The sequence below is a fragment of the Malaya genurostris genome, chromosome 2 (genome assembly GCF_030247185.1).
Source record: "Malaya genurostris strain Urasoe2022 chromosome 2, Malgen_1.1, whole genome shotgun sequence".
NCBI lineage: Eukaryota > Metazoa > Arthropoda > Insecta > Diptera > Culicidae > Malaya > Malaya genurostris.
The window spans coordinates 290,525,898-290,547,041 of record NC_080571.1 but is presented as its reverse complement, the minus strand read 5'-3'; the positions used below and the strand labels follow the sequence as shown (position 1 = coordinate 290,547,041).

At 38.9% G+C, this 21,144-nt stretch overlaps 3 protein-coding genes across 9 annotated transcripts; 1 reads left to right on the top strand and 2 right to left on the bottom strand.

Moving 5' to 3' along the window:
- The first annotated feature begins 1,382 nt into the window (after nucleotides 1-1,382).
- Nucleotides 1,383-9,140, top strand: LOC131430552 (myotubularin-related protein 14). Of its 6 annotated transcripts, none has more exons than XM_058595615.1 (7): nucleotides 1,383-1,648; nucleotides 2,655-3,132; nucleotides 3,193-3,913; nucleotides 3,982-4,299; nucleotides 4,394-4,474; nucleotides 7,895-8,296; nucleotides 8,373-9,140. In XM_058595615.1, the coding sequence occupies exons 1-7, from the start codon at nucleotides 1,565-1,567 to the stop codon at nucleotides 8,527-8,529; spliced, it is 2,241 nt and encodes a 746-aa protein (XP_058451598.1). In that variant the 5' UTR covers nucleotides 1,383-1,564; the 3' UTR covers nucleotides 8,530-9,140. The 6 variants fall into 6 exon arrangements, with proteins under 6 accessions (XP_058451598.1, XP_058451596.1, XP_058451601.1 ...); XM_058595613.1 differs by having other exon boundaries at nucleotides 4,370-4,474; XM_058595614.1 differs by lacking the exon at nucleotides 1,383-1,648 and adding an exon at nucleotides 1,776-1,925 and having other exon boundaries at nucleotides 4,370-4,474.
- LOC131430554 (CDK5RAP3-like protein) lies at nucleotides 9,134-11,029 on the bottom strand. The gene is made up of 4 exons (XM_058595620.1): nucleotides 10,891-11,029; nucleotides 10,650-10,824; nucleotides 9,495-10,590; nucleotides 9,134-9,430 (listed from the first exon to the last, which is right to left on the bottom strand). The coding sequence occupies exons 1-4, from the start codon at nucleotides 10,894-10,896 to the stop codon at nucleotides 9,193-9,195; spliced, it is 1,515 nt and encodes a 504-aa protein (XP_058451603.1). The 5' UTR covers nucleotides 10,897-11,029; the 3' UTR covers nucleotides 9,134-9,192.
- Nucleotides 11,030-16,653: 5,624 nt separating this feature from the next.
- LOC131430551 (cyclin-dependent kinase 8) lies at nucleotides 16,654-19,132 on the bottom strand. 2 transcript variants are annotated; one of them, XM_058595612.1, is made up of 8 exons: nucleotides 18,517-19,132; nucleotides 18,197-18,448; nucleotides 17,947-18,136; nucleotides 17,673-17,886; nucleotides 17,333-17,612; nucleotides 17,227-17,262; nucleotides 17,124-17,165; nucleotides 16,654-17,060 (listed from the first exon to the last, which is right to left on the bottom strand). In XM_058595612.1, the coding sequence occupies exons 1-8, from the start codon at nucleotides 18,736-18,738 to the stop codon at nucleotides 16,737-16,739; spliced, it is 1,560 nt and encodes a 519-aa protein (XP_058451595.1). In that variant the 5' UTR covers nucleotides 18,739-19,132; the 3' UTR covers nucleotides 16,654-16,736. The 2 variants fall into 2 exon arrangements, with proteins under 2 accessions (XP_058451595.1, XP_058451594.1); XM_058595611.1 differs by having other exon boundaries at nucleotides 17,227-17,268; nucleotides 18,517-19,121.
- Nucleotides 19,133-21,144: the final 2,012 nt, after the last annotated feature.

Below are 21,144 nucleotides of genomic sequence, written 5' to 3'. Positions count from 1 at the left end.
GGACATTATAATATTAACAAGATATCCAGCTCTCACATTTCACGAACATTGATTTCGCTCCAAGCTGACAGGGTTTGATGCGATACATGCAGTGAAAAAAGTGATACGCGAAACTAGAAGAAAACCGCTTTTAAGAGTTCATACTATTTAATTTTGCTAATATAGGGTAACAGAGGTATTTTGGCCCAGTTTAGGATTGATTTTATTTTGGCCCACTTTGTAAAAATATCCACCAAATGATGTAATATCTTTGAAAAACCCTTCCGCAATAGATAATTTAATGTGATAAGCTTGAAATTGATGCAACATGGGCTACTTAACATCTATTAAATCCATAAGGTTTGTTAAGTGGGCCAAAATATATGAAGAGGCCAAAATAGATCTGTTACCCTATAAATATATAAAGTGGCGTCTCGTGACAAAATTGACTAGTTGTGCAGTGCTTATGTGGCAGATGTAGCAGTTCGTTGTAAGTGAAAACTAAAGATTGAAGAATGGAGATTCGCTTGTGTTTTTCAATACAATGAGATATCGATATATTTTCGGATGGGATTTTTGATTAAACAAACAAATCAGAGCTGAGCTGAGTAATTCTTCTCTTCTTGAATCTGTGCAGTAACTCATGTGCACGGATTAGACACTAACTCAGCGACAACAGATACTTCAAATTTTATGTTTGATGTACATGAAATGCTTGCAAATACATGCAATTTGGGTGCAATCCAACCTGCTATCATCGAATAAATAAAGATTCCAGAAAAATTTTTGAATTTTAATGGGGTTGGGGACGCAGTTCATTCCTTCAATTCGACAGGTTGTGCAGTGCACGAGGTGCACATGAGGACGAGATGCCACTGAATATATCAGATCTGGTTGTATTGCACAGCAATACAACGTAATTAAAAACTATACAAAAGTACTCATATTGCGTTTCAATATCTCCAAATTTCGAAGTCAAGCGAACTTCGCTACTTACTTCTCAGTTGATTTTTCAAATGGCCGAAGTACGAAGTGACAGTTTCTCTTTTTGTAATTTCTCGTCTATTAAATAATAATCGTTTGTTTTTTCTATAAAATGATACACGAAAACTCCACACAGAATTGTAAAATCTACAAAAACTTGTATAATCGCGTTACAACATTCGAAAGTGAAAGTAAACAAAGAGAAACTGTCACATGCGCATACGGCCCTTTGAAAAATCAACCGAGACTTTTTTTATCATAATACGCATCGCTGGGTATATAATGCGTACCGCTTATTATTAAAACATCGGTACTTTTCTGATATCGTGTACATAAACTCTCCAAACTTTGATGAATGATTCAATAGTATTGGTAACGACAAAACCCCACCGAAGTTGCAAATAGTAGTAGTAACTTTACGTTTGTTTTCCTCGTAAGGTTCGTGGATCGTAGTGACATTTTTGTGCGTCGTCAAGAAAAACGATTTTCTCGGTCATTTGAGAGATTTAATCCGGCCGTCAAGATTTTCCCCGAAAGGCATTTCGTGTCGCGCTCACGACAAGCGATAAATGTTCGTCAATGTGGTGCCCCCGTAGCCAAAATGAACGAAATACTGCAGCAGGACATCCAGCAGCTGCTGGAATACTTCGCCAAAAATCTGTACCGTGCGAAAGAGTGTGAAGTGGTACGTATCGTCGTCGTCATCAGCGGCAATGACCCTGGTTCGATATTCCGTCAAATTAGGTCATTCTGCGATGCAGTTCTTGATGGATTCGACCGTAGAATGTTACTCGGTGACTCAGTAAATCGACAATGGGTGATACCATGGGGCGTATTGTTGGTGCGCCTGGAAGCCACGAACTACTACATGCTGTCCGTCAATGTCATGTGTTGTAACGTGGTTTTTCAGTGGAAAATGCAATCCTAACCTGCATTCGAGTTGTTTTTTTCTTAATTACGCGGTACTGGTTTCGTCCTGAACTCATCTCTTTTGAAACAAGTAGTTGAAATGCGCAATGTAAAATTGATCATTCTCAAATAGGAGTTAAATCCATGGACGTGAAAAATCGAAAATATCATCGCCTTCTTTGTTATGTTCTTTCACCCTCTTTGTGCAGTGTTTACATCGTCGACGTTTGACGATTCTCAATGTTTTTAATTTAAATCAGTAGAATATTTACTGTTGATCCCGAGTACTGTAAGTCTATTTTTAGACTTATGTGTACATTTCATTCCTACTTTTCAGAAGTAGGCAGTATTTTGCGTTGTAGTTTGCGAGTTTGGGAAAGGTTATGGGGGTAAAATATGATAATTTATTTTGCTTTGACAGCAACAACAACCTGCTCTAAGTACTCGCTAGCATATTAAATTACGTATCGGCATGTTTTGTCATTATTGATAAAAAAAATCCTTGAGCTCGTTTTATAGTAAATCAGGTCAAGAAAATTAACTTAAGTTCGTACTATAAATACATATGTTACACATACGATTTTAGATTTTTTCACTGTTTATCAATTTATGTATTGCAAGTTATATCGAATAAACTGTAAATGAAGGATAGCAAAATTTATTATGTTAAGAGGTTCCCTGATTGATGTACATGTATATAATCTAAGCTAATGGACTTTTGACTACTGTAAAGGCAAACAGCAGAGAGCTTTTAATATTAATAAATAGTCTCATTTTTACAGGGTGACGAAATTGTGCAGCGATGTAGCGTGTTGATGCGCATGGATTACACGGTGACTGAACTGGCAAACCAAAACGGTGAACTGTCGGCCCACTATCCGGCCAAGTTGCTCATTCCTGAGCAGGAACTAAAGAAGAGCATTATTACCACAAACTTTCCAGTCACTGCCGCCAATCTCCGTCCCCGGAACAGTGCGTCACCACAGTCAACTGGGTCCAATGTAACGGATTCGGTACGCTATGTCGCAAACCGGGATCAGGTGATCGTGGACGGACGACTCGATGCTCAGCGTCTTCGATATTTGATTCTACGAGCCCGGTTGGCTCGTTGCCGTGCCCGATTTCCACTCCCAGTGATACTCTATAAGGGGAAATTTATATGTCGATCGGCAACGTTGTCCGGTGGACCCGAGATCTACGGTCGTTCGGGGTTGGAATACTTTGCGTACGCTGCTGAGGCGACACTGCCGGAACCAGGGGGTAAGCTAGTATATATAGTCAAAATAGTAGCAATGAAAATAAACACTACTCCCATTGTAGATGAGGCTTACGAAGCGCAGGAAGATTCGTCGTCAGACGAATCGGATTCCAAAGACTGGCCGTTGTTCGGTCGACTGCGTCGGAAAGACATTCGCTTGCTGAAAGCCCTCAATGTTGGTACCATTATCGACTTTATGGTGGAAAACAAAAAGGTCAAATTTTGGCTGAACGTGACGTCGTCGGAAAAAGTCGACAAGGAGAATAGGTATAGCTTTTTCAAAATTCTCGCACTACCATATCCGGGGTGTGAATTTTTCCGCGAGTACCGTGATAACGATTGCCGTGGCGAAGGACTGATTTTTGACTGGAACCAGTCATACGTGGATGCCGGTATCCGTGTGCCGGATGATTCCGTAACAGCAGAACTGAATATCGACTGGCACAACTACAAGCAGTGGGATCTGGTGAAACTTACCCAAAATTACCTTCGATTGCTGTTGAAATACTTGCAGGAAAACAATTCGGGACTGTTGGTTCATTGCATTAGCGGATGGGACCGGACACCGTTGTTTGTCTCGCTGTTGCGAATTTCTCTCTGGGCAGACGGCGCTGTCCATCAGTCGCTCAGTGCGGCTCAAATGCTTTACTTCACTATCGCGTACGATTGGTTACTGTTCGGTCACAATCTACCCGATCGATTGAATAAGGGTGAAGTGATATTCTACTTCTGTTTCTACATACTCAAGTACATAGTCGATGACGAGTTTAGCGTGTTAACTCGGTAAGTAGTTCGCAATCGGTAAGGGGTTTTGGAGCGACTATTTTAACGCACTATGCTTGTGTCCGTAGAACCCGTAGTCATCACAGTAGCGGCAGTAGTAGCATAGGTGTAATAAGAACTGACAGTGAAAGTATGCTAGATGGGTTGCTGTTTGACGCGGAGAGTCGCGGATCCAGCATATCACTGAACTCGATGTGCAGCTTTACGAGTGGACGAAGTTCTTCCATGCACGACACCCAGACGTGTATCAGCACCGGTATCGGACTGACGAGTGATGGTGCAAGCAATAGTATAGCAATAATCGGCAGGAATAATGGTGCTAGCAGGAACAGCGGTACGTCCGGTGGAGGATGCAACGGAAACGAGGGTATCAACTCGTTCAATGGGTAAGTTTTCGCATTTCCGACACGTGTGTAGGGTACATTTCAATATCGTACGGTTGTATTATTCATGCAGCAATAATGGCTTCTCATCACACAGTAACGATAGCAGTAGCAGTATTGGATGCATATCTCATGATAGTTCGAATCATAATATCCAATGGTCGCCGCAATCGAAACGGTGAGTAGCTAGTACATGCTACCGGAAACCTAAATTTGGTTTTCTTAGTTTGATCTCGCTTGAATTCGAAACCATGCCGATGAACCAAATTTTTAAAGAAAAATAATCATACATTATTTGTACGCATAGACGCTTCCTTAAATTATATTCTTTTCAAAAATTCGTTAAGGAAAAGATGTTTTAGAAGATTTAATTTTTTAAAACTCGATATACATTTTAAGTTTGTTTGTTTCCTAAAAAAGAGTATAGACCATACGTAGGGCGGCTTTTATTCACCCTAGGGATGAAAGTAAGGTTTCAGAAATTCAAGGACTTGCCAGTGGATGTGGATAGACTTGTTATAGCCCCGATATGATTCATTCAGTCACCTTCCTACTATGGTTGTTACCGAAGAGCGAACTAAAAAGAAGGTTGGACAGACCTGTAAGCAGAGACACTTACACGCAGCCCGCGAGCAACAGATGTTCTTCCAACCATAATATCCAGTTCATCAATGAAGCATCTCGCTATACATGCTTGAATCCACCATCTTTTTGTCTTATGTCTCGCTGGTACCCATCAGTATCGCTAATCGATTTTATCAAAAGATTAATCCAGAATTGACAGAATTTAATCAAAGCTCAATCCAACATTAAATTAAGCAAAGCAAAAAAAAGTATATTGGCAAAGCATGACTGACAAGATAGCGACACAATTCGATTAACGTTATTTTGGCATCTACACAGGTTTATGTCTACTATCGGCAGGTTTCTGTCGATTTTTTTTCTCAAATGGGCGGGGATTCCCGAAAGAAGAAAATATCAAAATTCATTAACATTTCCCAGTAAAAATGTTGCAAAATAAGTGCAAGCCCTTCATCACTTTGGTAACATGAATGAGCACTTTTACGATACCGGAAGAACCACTTTCCCTTCCATTTCGGTCTAGCCTAGCTATTATATTGGACTGGTAAAGTAACAATGGTTGAGATAAGGATCGGACTGCAACAGAATTTTCGGTATCTGTATTTTGAATTTCTCTATAGAAATGATAAAGAATGACTGGAAAAACCAACTTTTGATCGAAGCCCGTAGACTTCTAGTGTAATATACCATTCGAATCGTTAAATGTTTGTGTGTATGCCTTTTCCCTTCGCTCGTTTTTCTCGGAGATAGCTGAACCAATTCCAACTAGATTAAACTCATTTGAAAGCTATTCTTGACCTGTGAATCTACTTCGAAAATTAAATGGCTGCCACTTACGGTTCCGGAGATATAAAAAGTTGTCGGTAACAAAACGCAATTTTCTTTTTCCGCTTGGTCTCGTTTGAATGCTTGTTTGAATTAACCGATCTCAACAATATTTGGCTCACTTTTACCATTATATCTCCGATGCAGAAATTAACAGTCACTTGAGCTTCGAACTTGATCAATTGACTGATATGGATGATTCAAATTCGATGCTCGAATGACTGTTATTTCCGATTCCGGAAATATAAAAGTAAATGTGACGGAACCGTTAAAACTCCCCATTCACATTCCATTATTATGTTGTCCACAGTACAACATGCTCAAATTGAACCTAAGCTGCTTGCGCTTGCAGGTTAATGACAGCCAAACGATCTTTTCATATCGCATTGCCGTAGCCAAGTCGTTTTAGAGTTTTTGACCACTATATCCGGTACTTCTGGAACCGGGAACTTGGAACCAGAATAGCCGAAGTCGGTTGGTTTAGCAAGTAACTAATATACCCTACAAATTGCATCAGTTGTGAGTCAAATCTAGAAATTTTACCCGTTTTTTGCATCGTCGCTCTAAATGAAATGTGTGCAATTTTAAACACACTTTACCCTATAAAAGCATGATGAAATTCAATAACAACCTGTGGGACTATGAGATTTTTCATTTTATGAGTGACATTATTTGACAGATACTCACACAAAGACACATATATTTCTCAGCTCGATGAACTGTGTGGAATAATGTAGAACACTTTTCACTAGTCAATTTTTCAAGTGACTGCATAAATCTTCTATATGAGCAAGGCAATAAGTGTACTTTTATAGGAAAGCATCTTTATCATGATTCTGTAATAACACTAACAAGTAGGTACAAATTGAATAAAAGATTTAAAAATTAACCTTTTTTTTTCACCTGAAAAATATAGATTTAAATGTGGCAACCCTGCACCCTATACGAAATTGAACAAAGCAATGCCGACGCGTACCAGTTTTGCATCGTCATTTTGAATGACGATTTGAATCTCGATTTCTTCGTGTTTCGCCTTCGGCTCATCAGTGCTTAAAGCAGTTCAAACTGAACCGCCATCTCCGCCTAACAGTTCATTTTGAACTGCTAAGCTGACGCAAAGTCCACACTATTTATGTGACCCTTTAAGAATATGACACTAGGTGCCATATCCTATCTGACGTCTCGGACGAAAACGAGTGACTACTGGCCGCCGAAGAATTTGAACATTTAGGGGTTTTTGGTTTGTACGTAAAGTACATATTTAGTTTCGATTTCTTCGCGTTTCGCCTTCGGCACATCAGTGCTTAAACCAGTTCAAATTGAACCGCCATCTCCGCCTAAAATGAACTGTACTTTACGTACAAACCAAAAACCCCTAAATGTTACGATTTGAATATTTTGACACTCATCGCTCTATAATTTCGGAGCCGGAAGTCGGATCTGGATGAAATTGCACAGTATATTTGAAGACAATGAGAGCTTTAAGGAGCAAGACTCTTCATTCTGCTTAGAATTGCAATCCAAAACAAGCAAAAATCTTAGTCTAAAACTATTCCCTTTTTCTGAAAATTGCTCGAGAAAAGTTATTTATCCGTTACTGATGATTCGTGATTTAATCCTGATAACTTTTGTCGAGCTGACAGCAAAATTGTTGATGACAAGCACGGCAATATTTGACAGTAAACAAATTTTGAATTGCCAAGATTATACATTTTGCCGAGACGATTACCGAGCACTGTGCAAATCTCGGCATTTTTTGCCGTAATCCCTTCATTTTTCAGAGATGGCTGAACCGACTTTCACAAACTTAGCCTCAGTTGAAAGGTTTTACAGTCCCTTATGCTGTTCTTGAACGTTATCCTGTTTCGGAATTGCAGGGAATATTAAAAAAATCAGGGCAACGATGTTTTAATTTGTAGATTGTGTTAGATGCAACCCGAACGAACTTTCTTGTTTTTATTCAGCAGTCAATGAAAAGTATTCTAAAGAATTCCCCAGTAATATGAGTAATACTAGCAAAATATCAAAGTACCTTATTTGTTAAAATAGACGTGGAGTTGATGATCACCCATCAATAATTCACCACTTTTCTGCGTTTCAGTTTCAACCAATCGTTATAAAATGGCTTATCTACGGCGCTCGTCTCTGATATTGACGGTTATTTTCCGCTCCATCCCAATTTACTCCACAGAACTAGTCCAGTAACAGTGCCAAGTGCGGATCGGCTGCTAAGACAGCGCCAGGAGTCTACCTCGTCACTTTCGGTTGGCAGCTGGCAGATGATCACATGCACCGGCAGCTACCGGAGTGCGGAATCGGTCAATGAAATGCAGTCCCATTTGCAACCGAACGCCCTGATCGCCCAATGCCCCAATCACCATCAACGTTTGCAGATTCAGGGAGGACTTCAGCAACCGCCTAACAATCATCTTCAATCTCCGCCGCATCAACAACAACAACATCAAATAAATATCAACTGCGGGTCTCACAGTGCTTCCACACCGAACGCCAACCAGCATCACAGTCAGGAAACCAGTTGCTGTACCGTCATCGATGGCGAGTACTTCCCGAATCGGGTCGATCTTTATGCACTGTGAGTTGCAAATAAAATAAAAATTTATGTGTTCCTAACATCTGCTAATCTCGGATGATTTGGTGACCATTTTCAGACGACGCGAAAAACTCACACAACTGCGGACACTGTTCTACAACTGTTATTTCTCGACGATAGCATTCAAATTCAATTCCGGACCGGATTCGGCGCTCGGCAGCTTGTTGGGAAACTTTGCGGAGAAAGTTGGTCTAGCAAGTCGCACGCCAGTCTAGAGGCGGAAAAGGAACCGTGGGTACGGGTTTTGCTCGTACAGAGCTGCGGACGTCTTCCGTGAAAGCACGTGAACACAAATAAGCCTCGGTATCTGTCTCTCTTTTAGCTCAGAACTTTTTCGTTTTTTCCGTTTCTTTTAACATTCTTGCAATTGTCGGCACAGCGTAGAAGAAAATACCTAGCGAGTGTTCATTTCATGTTTTATTGATGTAATTATAATTGCGGTTAATACACGGGAAGAAACTTGTTTGTAGTGAAAAAAACAGATTCTAATGCAAGTTTTTACCAACGCGAACGGTTTTATATTTGATCGAGCTATACAAAATTTCGCAAAAATCGTTTTCGATTTTTTAGAGTTATTGAACTTGTTGATATTTTATTATATTTCGCATTAGTCTAGTTTTGCTTTGTTTTCTTTATAAATGCGCATATATTTACTCACCGGATTTTTTTATCGATTTAACTCGCATTATTGCAAGATAGTACACGTTGTATTTGTTTTTTAAATAAAAAAAATGAGTCATTTGAATAGTTTCTTTAACCCAAAACAAAAACCGTCATGGCAAAACAACAAATAAACCACTAAATAAATTCGCATTTAAGAAAAAAAGTAATCCGAGTTTCCATGTCAGATATTTGTATTTCCCTAATTTTTCCCAGCTTTACAAATTGGTCCCAAACAGATTGACAACTCGATTCTTGTAGCGTTTAGAAATATCCTTCTCGATCTGGCCCTGCAAGATTCCGGTCTGCTCGATGATTTTGGCTAGTGTTGGCTTCAAATCGACACTCTGTTGGCGGAAATTGATTGCCCTTTCATGCATAACTTTCTCCGTGTCCTTCATCTTGTCAATGGCCACCAGTTTCTGTTTCAGTTTTGAGGTAAGAATATCTACGTATCTACAAAAGAAAGAAATAACGTCGTGCATCGCGAAATCTCAAACGTAATGTTAACCATACTTACTTCGGGGAATGTTTTATCTGGTGCAGTTGCTGAATTTGTTTGCTATCAATATTGCTATACAACACGTCGACCTGCGCTAGCATTTGCGTGAGACTCTTCACGTCGTGGTCCGGATAGTTATCCATCATTGTTAACGATAATATGTGTTCACTTTCCGCTGCGTTTAGGTCGTACAACCGCATCTTGAGAAATGATTCCAATTCTAGCAAATCGTTAATGAACCGTTCCCGATAAACCGGCGAGTCGCATATACTATACGCTTCATCGCCCTTCGCAACTCCCCCGGCATTACCGTCACTTTCGACAACGATGCCGCTCTCTTCTAGTGATAAGTTAAAATCAATTTCCGCCGGTGCTTCAAGGCCGGGATCCTCCGAAGCTCCCCAATCAATTTCGCCAACCTCGAGATTAACATCACCCGTATCAATATTGAAATCTATTTCAGCGTCATTACCAAAATCAATACCTCCTTGATTGTCACCGAAATCGATCACATCATTCTGCACAACGGCAGCTTTTTCGTCCGCAACGAATTTCAGTGGAGGTAATTCAATCGAGAGCGGTGATTCCGAATAGAGAAATTCGTAAACCGTCGTATTACCTGCGTTGGCCACATGCCGTAGAACCGATAGACATCCTTCATTCCCTAGGAAAGCCGTATACAGTTCAATTGCTTTTTTCAGCTCTGGAACGGTGGCAGTAATCTTGTTCAACATTTCAGGTAACTCCACAACTTTTGTTACGAGTTCTTGTCGAACGTTTTCCCCTTCAATACCAAGTTGTTTACACAATGCCTTGTATTCTCCATAAACAGCGCGTTCCGATCGCTGCAGATCGACGATTTTCTTGTCCGAGTCAACTCCCAACTGCTCAAAATGTTTTATCTGTTTCCGAATGCCGGGAATTTCGTAATTGATGTTCCTAACTAGTATTTGTGCGGCCTCGGCCAAATACATGCTGTCTTTCTCGTACAGTCTCAATATCTCCTGCCAGTCCTTCATTCGTTGGCTACCGTAACGACCGAACACATTTCGAGAATCGGCTTCCGTTGTTTTAAGGATGTCAATTATTTGCTGACAGTGGAAGTAGTTTATGTCTGGTAAAATGAAACAAACGTTAATTCAGAAACCGTTACTATTCACCTAAGACACGTACGAGCTCCCTTCAGCAACTGAACAAGCCCATCGTGGGCTGGCATATCCGTAAGAGCATTGCTGATTCTACTACGAACTTCGCGAACATATTGATGCCAATTTTTATTCACAATCCGACGCGACACTAGCCAATCTAACAGCTTTCCGGCATGGATGTCAATGGGAATGTCGGCTTCCTACCACAAAAGAATGATTGAAAAATTAATTCAACTAAAAACAGCTGTTCAACACAGGTTACTTACGTTCATTTTTCAATTTCAAACTGTAACAATGAAAGTACAGGTGAAAAATGAATCAAAATAAACTGTCCACGTATCCGACCGTCTGCGATATTATTTTGTCAAAAGCACAGTACAGCCCTGTTAATATGTCAATCTACTGAGTTTTGTTATTCTACACGCAAAAAAATAGTGAAATCTAATAAATTCCGGAAAATTCTAATGAATTTGAATTGAATTGAAACAAACATACTCTAATTTGAAACAAATATATTTTGTTTGAATCTGCACATCTCGATTTGAAACAACTTTTCATTTAGTTTGATGGGCAACTAATAGTTTTTTTTAAACCGAGATTTTTCTGCGTGTCCACTGTAAAAAAAAATCACAAGTAAAAGTTCACCTTGAAATCAGAGGGAAAATTGTCGTGTTTTGTAAAACGACCAACAAGCCACTTGTAGGGCTACTTAAGATAAAAAAGGCAAGAGGGTAATGTCAGAGACCTAACTGGATGACGTAAATATGACTATAATTGACATGAGAAATCAATGTGACATTAATTTTAATAACTTTCTTGGATAGTATATTGTATAGCGACTCACTAATATCACAAATATCCACACATCGAGAGCCGTCATCTTTGAATTTACGAATACTAAAACTATAAATTATTGGTATGCACTCGCCAAACGTGAACCAAAAGTATCTATATCTATTTCCCTTATATACTGATATGATATGCACTTCAATACCTAGATATTTTAGTGAATATCATTCAAGCCAGTTAAAATTCCATATAAAGAAGATCTTGTTTGAAAAATATTCAGTTCTTATATAAATTGATGCACAGTTGGAATCAGTTAGGAGAAGAGTTGTGTCATGCCAAAGATTTTGGTCTATAAAAAAAAATGAACAATTTCGCTATATTCAAGAATATCAATTATTATTTTGGTTATAAATTAATCGACTAAATTGATCGCCTTTAACAACTCGCATAAATGTATCTCCCTCAAGTCAATTAAAAATACTGATGGTTTACAACCAAACAATGTTAGTATCTGTTTTACTAGCGAACAAAACATGTCGTGAATCCACTGCACTCAATCACTGAAAATATTCCGTTTTTCTATGAGTCGGTTTTGCACGATAAGCTATGTGCTTCGTCCTATTCAAGCGGTTGAAAATTTTGAGCGCCCTATTTTGGCACTGAATTTCACCTTAATATTCGTTTATATCAAATATTTTAAAAAACATCAATTTTGAGTTATTTGTGGTTATCTCATACTACTGAAAATTTTACCCTAAGCTGCTGATCATATTTCCGATGATATGGAGAAAAAAAATGTTTCTGCATTGAATAAAACAAGAGATATTCACGATTAAGTTCTACCCATTTTTGCACAGGGTAAATTTTGTAAAGGCGCCCCGTAGTAAAGTATGTCGACTATAATAAAAACCTGAATGTGACGAATTTTGTTTGAAAAAAATCTAACACATTGTTGAATGTGCGATTGACTGCCCAGTAAATCCGAACATCGGACGCCTCGTGCACGAAAGCTTTTGATTGCGTTTCGAGCTTACATAGTGTATCGGTAGAACAAAAGAGTGAAGATATACCAAAGCAGAGAGCGGATATCTGATACTCAGGGGATGGGATATATCGGGTTTGGATTTCCAACCCCGAACATAGGGCCAGAGTTTTTCTGGCTCTAAGAGGCGAATGAACTTAAAGTTAAAGCCTCCCTATGCTCAAAACAGGAGACGTCGGCTCGAAAATGCCTTGTTTGATATTCCTTCGCTCTGTTTCTCTAGCGATAAATAATGTAAACATAAAGCTTTTTTAGGTCGACGCGGTTGATGCAAATGGTGCAGAATTGGGGCCGATCGAAGCGCTACGATCGGCCCCATATCGTGCTCAATCGGTCCGATAATCGGGCCGATGATCGGACTTATGTGGGTCGACAAATTTCACTGGGTGGCTGTAGATGCTGTATTGTAAGTTCCGAAAACACTGTTCTGGTTGCTACACGTTAGGTTAGTTACCAATAGAACCCCATTATGTAAATACATAAACAAATTCAAAGTCAGTTGGAATATGTTTTTTTCTGTATGCGATAATTGATTGAATTAGGTTTTTTACCGTCACTGCTAACCTCAATCGGATGAACACATTTTGACAGTTCAGCAGTACTGTTTGTAAACAGAAATTACTTTTGTTTGTTTATTGACAAATTGGATCAGACCATTTACGGTGTGTATCGCCTAAATAAAGTTTTACACTTGTTCACGATTGAATACGGTTCGTTTTTTGATATTTATCAAATAAAAGTGACTAGTTGCAAAGTGTAAAGATGATTGTTTTAGATGTGCTCTTCGATTTTTGTTTAAGCTTGTTTGTAAACAGTACCGCTGAACTGTCAAGGATGAATACTTGTTCATTTGTGTCGTCACGATAAAAAACCTAATAGCTCTGTGCAAGTTTGTGTATTTTTTTGCTTGATGCCAAACCTAACCCAGTTCGTTTGAAGCTACCCAGTAAATCCGAACATCGGACGCATCGTGCAAGAAAGCTTTTGATTGCGTTTCGAGCTTACATAGTGTATCGGCAGAACATAAGAGTGAAGGAATACCAAAGCAGAGAGCGGATGTCTGTTACTCAGGGGATGTGATATATCGGGGTTGGATTTTCAACCCCGAACATAGGGCCAGAGTTTTTCTGGCCCTAAGAGGCGAATGACCATAAGGTCAAAGCCTCTATGATCGAAACAAAAGAATGTATTTCACACCCTATCGGAGAGACGTCGGCTCGAAAATGCCTTGTTTGATGTTCCCTCGCTCTGTTTCTATAGCGATACATAATGTTAACATAAAGCTTTTTCAGGTCGACGCGGTTGATGCAAATGGTGCAGAATTGTCCGATGACGGACCGATCGAAGCGCTACGATCGGCCCCATATCGTGCTCAATCGGACTTATGTGGGTCGACAAATTTCACTGGGTAGTTTCTAACCTAGTTTCAACATTGTTGAACTGAAAATCGTGTCAGTTTTGAACCTGGTTTTTATGTCAGGTTTGCTCAGATCCCCGTTGCTAAGTGCGAAACCAACACAGTTTCGTTAAAAGTGTTTGTTTGAAGAAACTACCCTGGGTCAGTTTCAGTTTACTCAAGCGAAAACGACATTAGGATTTCTGTTTTTATGTTGTATCAGACTCACAGAGAAGAATGGGGACATCCATACCAGTTATGATCAACGACCGAGACGAAAATCTGTTGACCGATCACACATCAATGGCTGCTAGGTGGAAGAAGTACTTCGAGCGACTATTAAATAAACAATCGAAAGAAGAGAGCACGAACAGAATAAGGATTGAGGATGATGGACAAGCTGTGAACAGACTTTTGGGAAGGACGGGATCCCGGGTGAACTTCTCAAAGTTAAAAGCAAGCGGCTGTACTACGCACTCTCTCAATAAGATAAGATATGCCTTCGGACTGGCTGAATGGTCTCATATGACCTATCTAGAAAAAAGGTCACCGACCGAGTTATGTGCAGCAGACTGCGTTCATTGGTAGAATCCTTTGTCGGCGAATACCAATCCGGGTTTCGAGACAAATTCTTGATAGATTTCGGGAATACAACTTGCGGACTCATCATCTGTTTTTAGATTTCAAACGGCGTACGACTTGGTGAAACGAAACGAATTGTGGTAGATTATGTTAGAACATGGCTTTCCGACAAAGCTAATGAGATTCCTGCGACGCTCGAATGATCGAAATTAAGCTTCAAGATAGCTGATACGGCATCCAATGCTTTCGTGACGTTAGATGGATTGAAACAGGACGACGCGCTCTCAAAAGTCTTGTTCAATATAGCACTCGAAGGTGCGATACAAAGATTCGGCGTGCCGACAGACGGATCCATCATCAATAAGTCTCACATGCTCCTTGGTTTTGCGGACGACATTCATAGTGTGGGTAGTAGAGCTGTGGAATAGGATTTTGTGTCCTTCAAGAAAAAGCTGCGAGAATAGGCTTGACGATAAACTCTACTAAGACTAAGTACATGGTGGCTGGTAGAGATCGGGGCAGCCAAACCGGTAGTAGGTGTAGGATCCGAGGTGGAAATTTATGGGGTACGATACGAAGTTGTTGACGAGTTCGTATATCGTGTCACGTGATAACGTACACTAGTGTCACGTGATAACGATAATAATCAAGAGGTAAAAAGGTGTGTTGGAGCTGCTAATTTTCAAGTAATTAGCGTCCTTGAGAGAAAAATCCTACGATCAATTGAAGAAGAGAATGAAGAATGGCACAGACGCTTGAATCACGAGCTGTACCAAGTATACAAACATGCGCACATTGGAAGGCTTATAAAACACGGCAGACTACAGTAGACTGGACATGTAGCAAGAATGTGTGATGCTCAGCAGAGAACCTGGGGGAGGTCGTCGATTGCGGGGTATACCTCGCACTCGCTGAGTGTACGCCATCAAAGATGCACGCGCAGCGGGAGTACAGAGCGATTGGAGAACGTCGGTTCAAGATCGAGTATCCTGGAAATCTACAATTCGTTCGGTCATGTTCCGGAAACGGGATGTGCTCCATTAAAGTAAATTAAAGTAAGTAAAACTCACAGATGATTCGGATACTTCGATCGATATCGATTACTTGCTGCTTTGATATGAACCAGTTCTAGTATCCCGAATGGTTTACAAAATCATAACGAAGCACGAACTATAAACATTGTAAGCACGCTGAAGTTATCGAATCAGTAAATGAACATAATCTAATGACGAAGACAAGCACGTGATGTACTCTCTTTTTTCTACCAGTTTCTCAGTCGCGTGAACCCTCGGGACTACTTCTATATCATTTCTATAAGTATTTTCTAGGAATTTACGTAAATAATTTTTATTCGATTTATTGAAAATTGTTTGGAGGAACCTGCCCTTAACTGACTGTGTACTTTGAAGTAACCTGAAACATTAGCATGATTGATTTGACTCAGATATATTGTGATGGATCCATGTATCATCCATTGTGACGAATCGATACAAAAACTGAATTATAACGTTCAAACGTGACCAAACCACCAAGCAACGATACGATACAGATAACAGATATACAGACTCGAACTTTTTTTTTCAAAAACCGGTGTAAATTTTACATTTGCTATACGTTGTAACTAAGAAGCTCAGTACTGCCGCCTACTCGACTATTCGTCGCGATCTTTCAAAACATTCCACTACGTTCCGGAACGACAACAAAGTTATCCTGCCTATAATAACAATATTCAAACTATCACAATCACTTCAGCACTTTTCACACGATTTCTCTAACTTTATTTCCATGTCGTCTAAGTCAAACGTGAATTCAATCGGAATGAAACAAAATTAAATTTATGATTTCAACCATGAGCAAAACAAAAATCTAGCATGAAGTGAATGTAGCACACAAAATAATTTCGATCGCGGTGACAGCTACGAGTAATTGTGCTAGTACTTTTTAATAGAATAATTTTCAGAAAGCATGCAAATTTAGAGAAGCTTTTGGGATGCGATGACCAGGATCAATTATTATTCAATTCAATGTTCACAAAGATCTCTTAGGTATTGTAATGTAAGGTATTCCCAAAACTGTAGAGAATAGCGCACAGGAGGTAGGAACGCTACTCTCGACATCCAAATCGCTTTGACTAGGACGCCCTCATGGTAGATTTATGAAATTTTATACAGACAAGCTTTAGTTTTCGGAATTCACAATATATGATTCGATGGTCGGTAGTCATGAGAATGTTTTATATTTAGAATGGTAGTATTCGTAGCATCTATTCTAAAGTTATCATTATGGGTAAACTTACTGTGCCGTTAATACCTTTGCTGGAAACCACCCTGCTGAGAATTGTTAAACATCATCTGCTGCTGTTGCTGTTGTTGTTGTTGTTGCTGCTGTTGTTGTTGTTGAGCTACCGCCGCAGCTGCAGCGGCTTGCTGTGCCTGTTGTTGGTAGTCCTGCTGGTTCATCCCACTACTGGATTGCCCATTCGGTCCCGACATTCGAACTCGCTTGGCTGCCCCGTGATCCATTACTGAATTTTGGGTCTGTTGCTGCATTTGTTGCTGCTGTTGTTGTTGCTGCTGTTGTTGTTGCTGCTGCTGCTGTTGTTGTTGTTGTTGCTGTTGATTCTGTTGCTGGAAATATTAACGAAGAATATTTACTTTGAAGTTTGCATACTAATATCATTTTTGTGTTACATTCGCTTGTTGTTGCTGCTGGTTTTGTTGCTGAGTTTGATGCTGTTGAAAAATATTGAATTAGATAGACGACGAAAAAACAACTTTATATACAGATTCTTACATTGCCTTGCTGTTGTTGAGCATTCTGTTGTGTTTGCTGTTGCTAGGAACAAAAAATAGATTGTTGAATGAAAAAATGAATTTCGTTTTTCTTTCCAACTACTCACGTTAGCCTGTTGCTGTTGCTGCTGTCGTTTATTTTCTCCTTTATCATCTTGATCTTCATCTGTTAAAAATTCACGTTTGGGATAGGGAATCGGACACCCAGCAAATACATCTGCGGTTGGCAGGGGGTCTTCTGAAAAGTACGGATCCTGCATTGCTTGTTCAGAAGTTATTCGTTTGTTGGGATCCATCAGTAACAGTTTTTGAAGCAAATGAAATGCTTTACTATCCGGTTTGATCTTATGGCGTTCCATGTATTTGATTAAGGAGCAATTTGCGTAGCTAATAAAGAAAATTTCGATCAATATTAAGTAAATTAAAATAAATATATTTAATTTTTACTTCGAGCGTTTGAAGTCCTTCGTAAGTGTGTGGTGTTCTGGCATTTTTCGTATGTCTTCCCAGTCTTTATCCTGTGGAAATCCCATCACATTGAATATTCGATCCAGCTGGTCATGATGATAAGGATTGCTTGTTTTGATATCCTCCTGACGACAATGGAATATCGGTTCCGAAGTAAGTAACTCGGCAAAAATACACCCAATCGCCCAGATATCTACAAGAGAAGTTAAAACGTACTATAATTTTAATAATATTCCTCCTAGCAAAGACTTACCAATAGCCTTGGTGTAATGACGAGCTCCCAACAGCAGTTCCGGTGCGCGATACCAAAATGTCACAACGACCGGATCTAAGTCCGCTAGCGGCTTGAGGGGCGCATTGAACAATCTGGCAAACCCCATGTCAGCAATTTTAACTCGTCCTCGTTCGTTACCTTCTCCCATTACGAGAATATTGGCTGGTTTCTGAAAGATAAATAGAAATGTCAATCAACTATCGACTGCTCAAAATCCTAATTGACCTACCAAATCTCGATGTAAAACCCAGTTACTGTGAAGATAGTGAATTCCATCTAGAATTTGATAAAGCAAACTTTTCACCATACCCTTCGGGACCATGACCGGCTTCTTGGTGGCTTTAGCGGCACGATGAAATTTGATGATGTGCCATAAATCATGTTCGGCGTAATCGAAGAGCAGCCATACTTTTCGATCCGTGTGCGACAGAAACACACGAATAAGATTTATAACATTCGGATGTTTCAACTCTCGGAGTAACTTGACAACGACAATAAACGTTCAATTAGTGCCTGGAACCTGATGAACATCAAACTACACATTCTTACCGCAATCTCTCTACAAGCAGACATGGACAACCCGGTGCCTTCTATCTGCTTTAGAGCATAATCTTTCGTGTCATTGCTTTCCTTCCGGTGGGCCTTATAGACATGTCCGTAGGTACCACGGCCGACCTTACAACCCTCGTACTCGAAAAGATCTTCGACTTTAGCTCGTTCCTGCTGAGTCTTCATCTTGAATTCGTAGTCCATCATAACAGCGTTGCTCATATCACCGAAATAGTATTTAATTGTATCGACCGAAAAATATGATGTTGTTGGAAACAATTATAGAGATTGTATTTATAGCTCTTGATAAAAACGTTAATAACTCGAGAACTCAAAAATGTACATTTTTTACTGACTGATCACGAAAATAAACAAATGTAAACAAATTTTATGAAGACATAGTTTTAGAAAACTCCAGGAAAATACGTCAAACACGTAAAAATGAAATTACTCTAATTTCGCCAATTTTCATACTGGCTTTAGACTTTATAACTTTGACAGTGTACGCACAGAAAAAATTTTCGGTTGATTTTTCAGAAGGCCGTAAGAGCAAGTGACAGTTTCTCTTTAGATTATTGTGATGTCATTATAAACATTTTCTTTGGTTTCACAATTCAAATTTTCCCGAGAAATCAGAAAAAAATCCTATATCCCGGACGATTTTTCAAAAGACTGTATGAACAAGTGACAGTTTCTCTTTGTTTACTTTCTCTTTCAATTATTGTGATGTGATAATAAACTTTTCTTGGGTTCCACAATTCTGTTTGAAACTCGAAAGTTTCGGTTATCATTTTATAAGAAGAGTTGAGCGATAAACATTGAAACTGCTTAATAGAAGAGAAAGTATACAAACAGAAACTGTCACTTACTTTTACGGCATTCTGAAAAATCAACCGAAAAACCAGAAGAAAACCTATATCTTGGTTGATTTTTTAAAAGGCCGTGAGAGTAAGTGATAGTTTCTCTTTGTTTACTTTCTCTTATAATAATTACCAAGTGGTTATAATAATTACCAAGCGGTTGTCACGTTTGTCCAAACAGAATTGTAAAATCTACGAAAAAAAAAATCTATACGCGTCGAAATAATCGAAGGAGAAAGTAAACAAAGAGATACTTTGACTTGCTCATACGACCCTTTGAAAAATTAACCGAGATATGTAATTTCGTTCATTGCACACGCAGAGAAATTGAGCATGTTTAAAATAACAAAACAGTTAGTAGTTTTTTAAATTTGATTTATATTCATTTCAAGCTAGAATGTGATTGTTACAAACCAATTTCTCCCTTCAACAAAAACAATGATCTCTGTTTGATTTGAATCAAAATTTTGGTTCAATCAAACGAAAAATATATTTGTTCAGGCTAAGTTTATTATTGAAATAAACTAACTATTTATTGCATGTCAACCAAAGTTTAGTTAATGCTATAGGCAATGTCCTTGTTGACTCAATCCTGCTATACCATTATATGAAGAAAAAAATGGTTCAATTGATCTATGATTTTATTTGTGTAATGATATAACTAAGTTTACTATTTAAATGGACCATATAAGTTTTATTTTTCATATAAACCAGAGCAATTTTTTTCTCGCTCGCATAAACCAAAGCATGCTTTCGTTTCCTAGGAGGTTTTAAAAAATTCAAGTGTACGTATTGATAATTAGGAATATTTTAGAAATTTGTATATCATAACATAACATTTTTTGTTTACATAAATTATTTGATGCAGGATCTTTATTTTGGCCGGACTGATGGAGCATCGAACCGAATTGTGGTATGTGAATCGACCATCTAGCAACGGCAATGACGAAAAGTCTTAAAAAATATCAAAATTGGAAATAATTGTTTTTTCAGGAATTTTAAAACAACTACAAAAATAAATAAAAGTAGTATCAAAACTACCTTGTAACTTATTATTTTAGAAGAAATCATTTTATTCTTAAAAACAAAAATGTATGATTTCAACAAACAAAAGCGTTAGTTGGAATAGCTAAATTTAAGGTAATTTATTCAACTAAATTGACAAGAACGCACAAGTAAAATATTTGTTGTTTTAATCAAAATATCGTTCGAAACAAACTAACCCACTGAGTAAAATTGATTATCATGTTTAGTAGTTTCAAGCAGCAATGTTTTCTAAATCAAACCAGATTTTCTTTTGTCACTATCAGGCATGGCATTTCACCAGAGTTATACACGCTAGAGTCAGATTTTTGCCACACCGAGGGTGAAAAAAACGAAGCACCGCACAAAGAGGAAAGCGCACTTCTTCTCAGTGTCGAATAAACAGCATTTGAGTATGTGCTTGTGGTTAAAGCAGCTGGCGCGAGTGAAACACATTCTCTTCGCATGAATCGCACACACGCGCTCTCGTCTAAATACACCCAAGTGACCACTGGCGCGTAATTGTGAGCGAACACTTCTGTGAACTTCAATTAATAGAGAGTAGATCTGGCCTTGCTATGAAAAATTTGCAAGGAAAACCGAAAATTTTACGATAAATTGTTTTATTTTGCTGATTTTGCGTGTCCACGCTTCATCTACGAAAACCATACAGCAGAGTGCTCACCGGCGTGTACACCTCTGTGAAAGTATCTGCACAGACTAACAGACATGACAGTATGAGCGA